This window comes from Cydia strobilella, chromosome 18, assembly GCF_947568885.1.
Source record: "Cydia strobilella chromosome 18, ilCydStro3.1, whole genome shotgun sequence".
NCBI lineage: Eukaryota > Metazoa > Arthropoda > Insecta > Lepidoptera > Tortricidae > Cydia > Cydia strobilella.
The window spans coordinates 12,833,198-12,846,246 of NC_086058.1; the positions used below are offsets into that span (position 1 = coordinate 12,833,198).

Consider the following 13,049-nt stretch of genomic DNA (forward strand, 5'->3'; position numbering starts at 1 on the left):
TGATGGAAAGTGAAGACAGGGCCTAAGATGGAGCTCACCGGTTCAGTAACAGCCTATTCACTCTTGTTTTAAAGAGACCGAGGTCATATTGATCAGGGAATACAGATGGCGGGAGCGCATTCCATTCCTTAGCCTTAATTGCTTATCTACTGAGATTTCCCGACCGAATTGTCAAGTTTGTGAGAGAGTTACCTATTAGCTAATCATTGGCTCAAGCTATGCCCTCCGACATGTATTGAAAGATATGTCCGTAGCTCTGGTAGAGCGTGAGCCAGTGTCCAAGAGCCGTGAGTCCAAGCCTCGTCCGAGTCTGTAAATGTTTCCCCTATTTCAAAAGTTCGGGTTTAAGGCGTATCTGACCTGAAGAGGTGGAAGGTACACGGCGTGGCGCGCAAGGGGCCGCAAGATTTCCTCCGTCCACAACGTCCTCTTCCTCCAGCGAGTCCACGATTATCACTACCTCTTGTTCCTCCTCCTCGGTATACAGTGGGTTAGATCTGCAACACAACAGAACACATATAATATTGTACATTATCGTTCACGCCTCCGTCTTCGACTTCTACCGTGAGGAACATCATTAATAACTTTCAATTATATTAACAACAATTACGTACAAAAAACTTACTGACAACCACGCATCATTTGCACACTTCAATACATAAACTTCCGGAAGGACCTATGTGACATCCAGGCGGCTGAATGGCGTCGGATCGCACAGGATAGGAACGAATGGCGAAACCTAGTATCGGAGGCCAAGATCCACTTCGGGTCGCTGAGCCAGCGAAGTAAGTAAGTAAGTAATACATAAACTTCAAACAATTACGTCCATACATTATTACAAAGGAAAATCTCTCTGAATCATCAGAGTTTATTTCACCACATTTTTCTGCCCTTCCGAAATCCTAATAAGTAGGGATTTAGGTTCAATTTGGAATAACATGGTGGTTAATATGTGGTTCTTACATAAGGTCAACGACTTGACAGTGACTTAGTCATTCTGCATGCATTGTGCGATTTGTGCGTGAGTAAGATTATGTAAGGGATAATAAAGTATATATGGGCATCTGTTCCCAATGCTTATATTGCTTTTATCAAAAGAAATAATACGTAACCATTTTGAACGCTATTTCAATGAGAATAAGGCAGAAACGCTGTTTTGTTTGTATAGATATTCCACGTTTATTTTAGTTTCATGTTAAATTATATGGGAACTTATATAATTGCACACATAATGTTTCAAAGAAAAAGAAATTAAAAGTGGCGGCCATTTTTACAATCTTTGACTACGAATTCATGTTAAGGTACCTTTCGAATCCTCAGATATCAATTTTTATCTTGAATTGAATAAAAAAACCATCGGACGTACCGTTTTTGAGCTACAATCAAAAAACTGAAAAAAGAGCAAGAATTGATGCACACCTCCTGGGATCTGGGATGGAGCAAACTCGAATTACACGCATTAAGGACTAAATGAAGGTAGGTAGGTTTTCAGCTTGCTGGGAATTAATTCTTCGAAAAAATCTAATTTCATTGGGCTATAGAAGGTAGTTAAAAGTTCAGGATTGGGCAGAGAACAGGGAAGCTTAAGTATGCTGGCGCTGGCGAGTTAAGGGTCTAGTTGGTTTTTTGAGATATTACCGTCCAGGCACTGTCGGGATTTTTAGGGTGATATCCTATTCCTAGGGATAGACCCTTCTTTTAGGGTGATGTGACAACCCTAATCCCATGACACTTCTTTTACTCAACATGATACCATTTCTGTCTCCAACGTGACCATGATATGATAATGAAGACGTACCTGAGCAGTGGCGGCGGGGTGTCGTCCAGCGCGCGGAGGGGGTGAGGGGGCGCGGGCGGCGCGGGAGGGGCGCGCCAGTCGCACGCGCACCGCCCCGCCTCGCCGCACTCGCGTCGCCCTCCACCCTGCGGGCAAAGAAGAAACAGGTTAAGTAGATATATGATGAGATCGCGAAGCCTAAGTCACAAAACTACATGACATGACAACCTCCTGTCATGAATCTTTCGGTCGCGAAAACTCTTTTAATGTCAAGGGGGTTGCCTCATTGAGCTTATCAAGGCATCTTGCCTACTGTTGCTGCACTGCTTCTAGTTTAATACAAATGGCAAACATTTCTTACTTACTTACTGCTGTGGCGCAACGACCCGAAGTGGATCTTGGCCTCCGACACCAAAGACCGCCATGCTACTCCGTCCAAGGCATCCGAGACAAGACTCTTTTATCGTGAGGTAAGAGACAAAGAAGGGGTAAAGTTCGTAGATTTCAAACAGTCCCCTTTCGGCTTATCCTTTGTCTATTGTTAAATGAAACTGCACGTGCTACTTACTAGCATAAAAAAATGGTATGGCCGTTTTAACCGGTTATTCAATTACCACTCTATGGAGATTGCAATAAGGTTTAAAATGAACTAATGGGAAAACATATTCCTTAGCTGTGTGGTCTTTGCGGTTACTGAGTGCCGGCAAGTCGAACGCTACAGAACCAGTCTAAAATGTGTCATCGATATGCGTAACAAAGGCGCGTTATCGGAGAGCGCACTTACACTGGTTTTTTTAGCGTTGGACTAGCCCGCGCTCGCCACGATGCACGAACCAGGTAAGGGACAGGGACGGATTGCGATTAAAACATTTTGATGGATTCATGACAAGTATGTATTTACATATTTAAAACAAACAATAATAACATTTTTTTACTAATCAGTTAAATAATAACATTAGGTAATAATCCGTTTTACAAATAATCAACTAATAAAATATTCCTCTGTAATGTTACAGACTAAAAACTAAAACTATATTTAACAAAATTAATACATATATGCCCTTTTTAAACTATATCGGCTTTTTTACAATATATAGGTATTACAGACAAATTTTTAATAAACTAAAATAACGTTTTTTTATACAATGTAAATAATAAACAACCACCCCTCTGTCATAATTAATGTGACAGAAGATTCCGAAGATAAAGAAACTAGTTAAAAAAAGCAGTCGTCTACATCTTTATTTATATTGTACCAATGCATGTTTATTTATATTTTTAGTTAGTAATTTATATTTTATGTATGTATAACTCAGTACTGTTTGGCTGGTTGTTTATTATTTACATCGTATAAAAAAACGTTATTTTAGTTTATTAAAAATTTGTCTGTAATACCTATATATTGTAAAAAAGCCGATATAGTTTAAAAAGGGCATATATGTATTAATTTTGTTAAATATAGTTTTAGTTTTTAGTCTGTAACATTAGAGAGGAATATTTTAATAGTTGATTATTTGTAAAACGGATTATTACCTAATGTTATTATTTAACTGATTAGTAAAAAAATGTTATTGTTGTTTGTTTTAAATATGTAAATACATACTTGTCATGAATCCATCAAAATGTTTTAATCGCAATCCGTCCCTGTCCCTTACCTGGTTCGTGCATCGTGGCGAGCGCGGGCTAGTCAAACGCTAACAAAACCAGTGTAAGTGCGCTCTCCGATAACGCGCATTTGTTACGCATATCGATGACACATTTTAGACTGGTTCTGTAGCGTTCGACTTGCCGGCACTCAGTAACCGCAAAGACCACACAGCTAAGGAATATGTTTTCCCATTAGTTCATTTTAAACCTTATTGCAATCTCCATAGAGTGGTAATTGAATAACCGGTTAAAACGGCCATACCATTTTTTTATGCTAGTAAGTAGCACGTGCGGTTTCATTTAACAATAGACAAAGGATAAGCCGGAAGGGGACTGTTTGAAATCTACGAACTATATCAACCGATGACTCAGGCCCTTGAAGATAATGAGGGTAATCTTACTTCCGTCATTTTCGAAGCCCACAATGCTCCTTAACATACTTCTAAGGAATGAAAGGCCACCATTGCCAGGCGTCTCACTCCTCGATTTCGTCGCGCCGCTACAAGTACATGCGGCCGCCCCCAATTCTGGGGTCCAGCCCCAGTCATAGTAATTGCCGCGCAACGCTACGGAACGGACGCCTTGCGCCACCTAGCGGTCATATCTGTCGTAATAGACGCATTTTGTTAGATTCAATCATCTATACCTAGTACTATTATTTATTCTGTGCCATTGCTAAATAATAATACTATTGAATATGTGAGATTGTGTTTCGTATTTCGTTGCGAAAAATTAAATTACCAGCTAATTTAAAATCAATTAATTTTCAATGCGATCTCGGTTCTCAATTAAGAAAATGTATAACGAAAAATATCATTAATGCATGTAACCCGTCATGTGGTCACCCGTTGACCACGAACGCTGTAAAGAGTTCGAAACGTCGGGATGTATTATAAATTCAATATACGCGATATAATCCGTTTACATAGTTTTATTTCATGAGTAACTATCGCGGTAACCGAAGACAATATTATTAATGCATGTAATTAATACCTACTGAGTACTTGAATATATATTGTACATTAAATAAGGAAGTAGAAAAGATAAGCGTATTAACATAAAATATCACAGATTATTGAAATTGGTCATGAAAAAATATATTAAAGGTCCTTTTATTATAAAGAGCCGATATCATAAGGCGCCATTCTGTACAGGGGCCTAGCCAAAATGACAATTGCTAGCGCTATGACAACGAAACGCTTGTTGTCTCTCTATCGCTCTTACATATTACTCGTAGTGAGATAAAGACAGACCTGTGGAGAAATCTGATTGTTATTTAACAGGGATGTATTATAGCTCGGATTTTCGGGGGCAAAAGCGTACCAGTGCTAGTGATTAATTAAATTTCGACCCAATTGTTATCGATATATCGATATTAACCACTTTCTAAATCGTAATAACAAATCTGACTCATCCTTGAAGTATTCTTTTAGAATAAAACTATGAAAACGGATTATATCGCGTATATTGAATTTATAATACATCCCGACGTTTCGAACGTTCGTGGTCAACGGGTGACCACGAACGCTGTAAAGAGTTCGAAACGTCGGGATGTATTATAAATTCAATATACGCGATATAATCCGTTTTCATAGTTTTATTTTATTCTTTTAGAATTTTATTTTATTTACTTTCCAGGCAATGTCAGGATTTTTAGGATATTATCCATTCCTACTCCTAGGGATAGACCCTTCTTTTAGAGTGATGTGACAATCCTAATCCCATGACACCTTAATATAAACAAATTTTAAGGAGCTCTATTTATTGTGAATTCAATGGATATGTACTTCTCATTAAAATTATTACTTTGGCCGTTCTATCGGTTTGCCGCTGTCACTATCACATTTCGCAAGAAAGAAAGGGAAAGATCATGCGCGCCAAGACCATGTGCAACTTTGATCGAATTTTATCGATTTTTATTTATTTTAAAAACGTTAGGTACAATATCGAAATTCGAAAGCTATGAAATTTCCATTTAAGTTAAGATTGTTTTTTCTTCTTTTTTTCTTTATAGTATCCACAATAAATAACCGAGTAAAGTTTGATTAAAAGTCCGAGTTAGAGGTTACTTTGGGAATTAATTGTATCGATAATTCGTGTATCGGAAGCTATGTTATTAAAGATAATATAGTCAAGAACTAGATATATTTTTTTCACTTCAGCAGCTCGAACAAGGCTACTTTCGTCACTCCCTGGAGTGAGGAAAGTGCGACTTTCCTCACTCCAGGGAGTGAAACAATATAACTTTTTAATTTAGTGAAGGCCATGAACTTCATACTTTTATTACATTTTTTATGGTACGGTACGGTACGGTCTGGTCCGGTACGGTCCGGTCCGGTCCCGTATCGTATCGTATCGTATCGTATTGTACATATTATAATACTTTTTTTTTCTGTTTATTCTGTGTAATTCGAAAAACATTTTAACCTTTAATATGTTCTCACTACTGAGGTGAAAAATGATGTGTGCAACATGAGAGCAAAGTTATTTTACATCTCGTGTTTTTGAGTCCCTCGCTACGCTCAAGATTCTACCTTAGAATCTTTCGCTTTCTCGGGACTCAAAATAAACACTCGCAAGAAAAACCAACTTTCCTCTCTTGTTGCACAAATAACTATTCCACGTCTACGAATATCAACGCCTCTTAGAAAAACATGATCATATAAGGAGATTTTTCGCCTTCTGGCTCAGGGAACCGCCTTAACATTTTACTTGGGCGAAGTTGGGCACCAACAAGTTAGGGTTTAGGTTAGTAGGTAGGTTAGTAGTAGGATAGTTTTCATAACGGGGTTTGCTAATAACCAGTTCTGCAAATTGCGTAATATTAATAAGGAAACGATTTGTCCTATGTCTTCAATGACATTTCATCATGAATTGTAAGACCCTCATGATGATTGTTAATTCGTTATTATTGTTGTGTTTATAGACTAAGAGCTAACCCCTGAAAATGGGCGTCGATTTCAAGAACAACCGAACAACAAATCAGGCGACGACTATTAAACGGCATTTTAACGTCACCTTTTATTTTTCCCAAGAAAAACGTCTGGCAATGTTATATTTGAATTAATAACATAATTTTGACTGGTAGAGAATGCCTTGTAGCATTAAGTCCGCCTTTTGTACATTTGTATTTTCTTTTGTGCAATAAAGATTAAATAAATAAATAAAATAATTAACCTTAATCATACTACAAACCCAGAACTCTCGAACTTACATCCTTTAAGTGGCGTGCGTTCTGTGACCTCCACTGATGAACAGATGCCAGAGATCCAATAAAAAGGATAATAAAGCAAACTACATATCGTGGTTGTTTTATGCGATGCAGCGTTGAACGGATGCGTCAACGGAATGTAGGATAAATTACAATGCGCTTACTGCTGCGTTTACCGCGTAAAACAATGTACGGTCATTTAGATTATCTAATGTAAAATGGGTGTACGCCAAAGGCATCGCGTTTAACGCTGCTTTTATCGCATAAAACAACCGCGCCTATTAGTCTCTGTCTAGTTTCGAAATCGTTGACCATTTTCCAAGTCTAGCTCTCCGTCTATTAAGAGCGTTAGCCTTTTTTTCAGGACTCACGCAGAGCAGTGGATGCACGCAACGGCAAAATGGAAACGCTCGAAAGATTTACGATGGCTACGGCAAAATGGAAACGATAAGCTGACAATTGAGTTTAAAGAGTTAAACAGATACTCAACAGCAATATTTTTAAAGCGACTCAAAAGTTTTCTTTTAAAAAGGCATATTATTCTGTAACCGAATTCGTAGATGGTAACATTTAATCAAATATGTTTATTATTAGGAATAAATAGCGTATGTGTTGCTAAAGTACATGTGTATCAAGTACAGTGCGACGTAAAATAGTAGAAATTAACTCACGGCCTCTGGATCCAGAGGCCGTGAGTTCAAGTCTCACCCAAGGCAGTAATTTTTCCACTTTTAAATTTATTCTAAGCTTAATAGCATCGATCGCAGACGTTTCTGCTTGTTAAAAATTAATAGTAGAAATTAAATTAAATGGAACTAAAAAAATCCATACTAAATTGTTGCCTTCAAAAATGTGACACTTACGTAGGAAGTGGCGCCCTGATTTATTTTCGAAATTTTTTGTCGGACTATAGCTATATAGGTTTTGGTTTTATACGTAGATATTTGCCATTCTAAATATTACCCCGCTTTCGTTTATTATTAGTATCATCGCAATCATTCAAAAGAAGATCTATACAATTAGACAGGCGTATTTATTCGAAGTAATAAACAGAAACATAATCCATTAAATTTTTCGCTTGTTACCCAGTTAAAGCAAGGTTCTAAATAAGGCAATGCAATTTATACATCTTGATCTACACCAAACCAACAATGTTACGTAATGAAGATGAACTTAAACGTAGATCTGGGGTTTTTTTCTTTGTTCTTTATATAAAGTACTACATCATTAAAAAATAGGCCTTTGTCATCCGTGTCAGATGTTTCAAGCAGCATCGCGGTTACGAGTGTTACGACACTTGCGTTCGTGGCTGTAAAGCCCTATACGAGAGAGGATCCCTCGGCCACACACGCAGCAGGTGTATGCTCCCCCAGGTGGGCGGGGGTTGGAGGCCTGCTCGTGGCGCCTCGTGCGTTTCTCTTTTAGTAAGGAGAACCAGGCATCGTCGTGCTTGGATTGACTATCATAAATAACACGACGCCACATGGGTCGGTCTTCAGCCAGTTTCTGCCATTGGTTGCATGGGATGTTAAAGGCAACCATGTCACGTTTCGCACAATCCTTAAAGCGCAGCATTGGCCGCCCGGCTGGTCTTTTTGCGTCTACATCATTAGCAATATTAATATATCATTAAAATAGCCTGCCTAACTAAAGGATTCATATTTTGTAATTATTTTATGATTGTAATCGTAAGCTTTTATTCTAGCTGAATAAAGCATTCATCAATCCTTACCGATTTACGAAAAGTGAATTATTAGTTTATATTCAAGTACTGATCATAGCGATCACAAGTATATTGGTCAAAAACTATCTTACTGATTGTTATTTTACTGATCGTTATTATCACAAGTATATTGGTCAAAAACTATCTTACTGATCGTTATTTTCACAAGTATATTGGTCAAAAACTATCTTACTGATCGTTATTATCACAAGTATATTAGTCAAAAACTATCTTACTGATCGTTATTTTACTGATCATTATTTTCACAAGTATATTGGTCAAAAACGATCTTACTGATCGTTATTTTACTGATCGTTATTTTCACAAGTATATTGGTCAAAAACTATCTTACTAATCGTTATTTTACTGATCGTTATTATCACAAGTATATTGGTCAAAAACTATCTTACTGATCGTTATTTTCACAAGTATATTGGTCAAAAACTATCTTACTGATCGTTATTTTACTGATTGTTATTTTCACAAGTATATTGGTCAAAAACGATCTTACTGATCGTTATTTTCACAAGTATATTGGTCAAAAACTATCTTACTAATCGTTATTTTACTGATCGTTATTATCACAAGTATATTGGTCAAAAACTATCTTACTGATCGTTATTTTCACAAGTATATAGGTCAAAAACGTTTGGAAAAACGGGCGTATTTCCTGTGGACATTATAAAATTGAACGATTTGGGTACAAGGTTTTTATCATACAACTTTTAAGGAGCAAACGGTTTGAACATGCCTAAGGGTCCAGTCCAGCCACCCGGTTCAATGGTAAGATTCGCACGCTTTTGGTAAGCTTCAGCCGTTCCATCGGTTTGCCGCTATCACTGTCACATTTCGCAAGAAAGAACGGGAAAGAGAAAGACCATGCGCGCCAAGTGTAAATTTTGATCGAATTTTGTCGATTTTTACGTATTTTAAAAACGTTGCCTTATATCGAAATTCGAAAGCGGTCAAATTACTATTTAAGTTTAGATTGTTTTTTCTTCTTTTTTTTTGTTTGTAGTGTCACATAGCAAAAAACCGAGTAAAGTTGGATTAAAAGTCCTAGTTAGAGGTTACTTTGGGAATTAATTGTATAGAGCGAAGTGTCATAATTCGTGTATCGGAAGCTTTTTAAATAAAGATAATATAATCAAGACCTACATGTATTTTTTCCACGTCTACGAATATTAACGTCTCTTAGGAAAATATGATCAAATAAGGCGATTTTTCGCCTTCTGGCTCAGGGAACCGCCTAAATAGGTTATGAGGGATCTGCATCTGACCGGTGTTCCGAAAGTTCGAGTCTGAATTTTTCCATTTCGGCAATTTTTTCGGCAACGCGCATGTAACACCTCTGGAGTTGCAGGCATCCATAGGCTACTGTGACTGCTTACCATCAGGCGGGCCGCATACTTGTTTGCCACCGACGTGGTATAAAAAAAATCTTGTCTAAAATAAGATGAATCTAACAACGGCGCATAAAACATAGCTTTGTTTCCCAGATAACATCTTGTTCATTTAAATAACGATCCGAAGGTAAAGTCCATTTCTTTGTGTTCCGCCAATCAGAGTACCATGCGTGAACACTGTCACAGATTAATAAATAGACACTGTTTTACAATGTTTCACATACGACTGGACTTGTTACTTCACTTGGTTAACCTAGTGTTGGTAGAAACTCGAGCCTTTTGCGACACATCATCTTACTCGCGTTGTCCCGGCATTTTGCCACGGCTCCATGGGAGCCTGGGGTCCGCTTGGCAACTCCAGTCTTGGCAAGTCCAGAAACTTGAACAAGTTGACTGTTACGAACAATCAACTTTTGCATCTTTGAGAGTTCCGCTTCCTTTTGTGTGTTGTTTTTAGTTCTTGTCTCTTTTAAGAAATTACCGTCGGCCACGGAAACCCGCAACACCAGAAGGGTTGTAAGTGCGTTGCCGGCCTTTAAGATAGGAGTACGTTCTTGAAGGTTTGAAGGTCATATCGGCACGGAAATACCGCAGGCAGCCCCCAATTATCTCCACTAATATTATAAATGCAAAAACACCTAACTCTGTCTTTCTGTTACCACTTCACGCTTACACCACTAAATCCCAAGAATTGGCGTAGGCACTAGTTTTTACGAAAGCGACTGCCATCTGACCGTCCAACCCAGAGGGGAAACTAGGCCTTGTCGGGATTAGTCCGGTTTCCTCACGACGTTTTCCTTCACAGAAAAGCGACTGGTAAATATAAAATGATATTTCGTACATAAGTTCCGAAAAACTCATTGGTACGAGCCGGGGTTTGAACCCGCGACCTCCGGATTGCAAGTCGCACGCTCTTACCGCTAGGCCACCAGCGCTCTCTCTCTTTTGCGACACTTATATTATACCTATTAAAAGAATTCGTTTTACGATGGTTTTATTTATTTATTTTAAACTTTATTGCACAAGAACAAGTACAAAAGGCGGACTTAATGCCTTGAGGCATTCTCTACCAGTCAACCACTGGGCCAAACAGAAATTGTTAAGATGGGTGCAGTGCGATGCGGAAAAAAAAATTTCTAAATATAAATTCTAATACTAACGCCAATATACAAACTAGTAATATTTATATACTATAATACCTTTATAAACTACATAAATAAACAATATAAATACATATACAAATTTATCATATAATATACATAAATATATATTTGCATGTGCGGGGAAGGGGGGAGGGGGGGGGGGGCTCTGCTCCTTAAGAAACTTCCTAAGTCCCGAGTTAAGGCCGCGTAGCCAACACGCCAATCGCTAACGCTCCGTAGCGATCGAAACGCAACAGTCACTGTCGCACTAATATGGAAGAGTGATAGAGACACAAAGCGATTCGATGGCGAAGCGATAGCGATTGTCACCTTGGCTAGGCCGGCAGTTGTTTGTACATTTGATATCAAAGTGTAACAATAATAGACAAATTTCTATGAAAATATGACGTTTATTGAAACACCTCCACACTTTGTCACATCAAAGTCGATGCAGAGCACAGATCTAGAATGTCGCTTACGTTTAAAGCAAGTTTAAAGATAATTAAAGTGTCCAAAAGGAAAGCCATCACGTACGTATATGAACATTTCATGAGTGCGAAAGAAGCAGACTGCAGATGAAAAAAGTGACCACTTTTAAGCTATTCAGCGGCCGTTAGCGGCCGCTTGTATGTACCAAAATATCCGTATAAGCTGTTTTCAGCAAAAGCTAACAATTTACGCAATCACATATTATTTCTGAATTCAATACTTCCTATGACACTTGACATTATTTTGATTTTGTCGCAGTTTTAATATTTGACAGGCAATGTTGTACATTGTATAGGGTAGACCGAGGCGAATTGGATCAGGCTAAAAATCTCTTCACTACATAGTATAAAACAAAGTCGCTTTCCGCTGTCTGTATGTCTGTCCCTATGTATGCTTAGATCTTTAAAAGTACGCAACAGATTTTGATGCGGTTTTTTTAAATAGATATAGTGATTCAAGAGGAAGGTTTATATGTATAATTTGTAAAGGTTTTGTGTAAATTAGTTGAACTACCCGTGCGAAGCCGGGGCGGGTCGCTAGTGATATTTAAAATATTACTCAGGACTGACGTCACAGGCTAAGAGGAGAGGCGTACGGTGCAATTTAAGTGCGCTTTTACGAATATCAATGCAATATTTCAAATATCAACGGCAATATTTTTAGACTGATTCGATTCAGCCGGTGATCAGATTCGCCTCGGTGTATACGTGTATCTGTGGTGCAGTTAGCTGACGGACTCTAGGCTGTCCTTTGGGCTTAATGTCTAATTCTAGTATTTGTATAAGTCCGGCCGCACACACGCAATTGTCGCGCGCGCGACCGAGCGCATCGCCCTCGGCCCACTTGTACGTTAAGTAATATTATGTTAAGACATGGAGCCACATTACTTCTGTAAAAATATCCACTTGATTTGATGTTGAATAGATTTTATTTAAACATCGGTGGCACACAAGCATACGGCCCGCCTAATGGTAAGCAGTCTCCGTAGCCTATGGACGCCTGCAACTTCAGAGGTGTTACATGTTGACGACCCTAATATCCGCACCCTCGTCGAGCTCTGGCAACCTTACTCACCGGCAGGAACACAACACTATGAACTATGAGTAGTGTTTTTCGCCTACGTAGTACGCTGCGTTATTAATAAATACTACTCCTGATTGTGAATTTATCAAGAGGACATAAAAATTCTAGTTCTGTGTATGAGTTGCGATCCAGTTTATTTACATGACATCAGAATAATTATCAATACATTAAAAACAAATATTAGCTTTGGTCCATTAAACGAACAGAACCGCCCACAGCTGCCAGGAAATTATAAAAAAAAAACAAAAAGAAAAGATATTCCGTGCAAAATTTGCGACGGAAGATGTGGCCGTCGCGCGGGATCTACTCTTTCACATTTTGCTCGTTAGATTCCTCGGCTTTATAGGAATTTCTTAAGTACTCCAAGTAGTGGGATGATTCTCTCTGATTAAACAAAATCACAAAATTAAACTTAATAAACTTGAAAACAGCTCCAATCCCACGCTCGAGTGCGTAACCCAATATTGACCGATCAAAACCATCCGACCGATTCGTCATGTATTTGTGTTATGGGCTAAAAGCCTGAAATAAACGTTTTTTTTTTAATTCTGTTTGTTCTTCTGATTATGCG

The 13,049-nt window shown here is 38.3% G+C and overlaps 1 protein-coding gene across 1 annotated transcript in view; it reads right to left on the reverse strand.

The window, feature by feature from the left end:
- Positions 1-13,049, reverse strand: part of LOC134749677 (uncharacterized) — a 71,582-nt gene that overhangs the window by 30,053 nt on the left and 28,480 nt on the right. Inside the window, exons 3-4 of the mRNA XM_063684695.1 lie at positions 1,799-1,923; positions 361-497 (exon numbers count right to left, since the gene is read on the reverse strand). Coding sequence (XP_063540765.1) covers positions 361-497; positions 1,799-1,923 — 262 coding nt within the window. The remainder of the gene's footprint in view (positions 1-360; positions 498-1,798; positions 1,924-13,049) is intronic.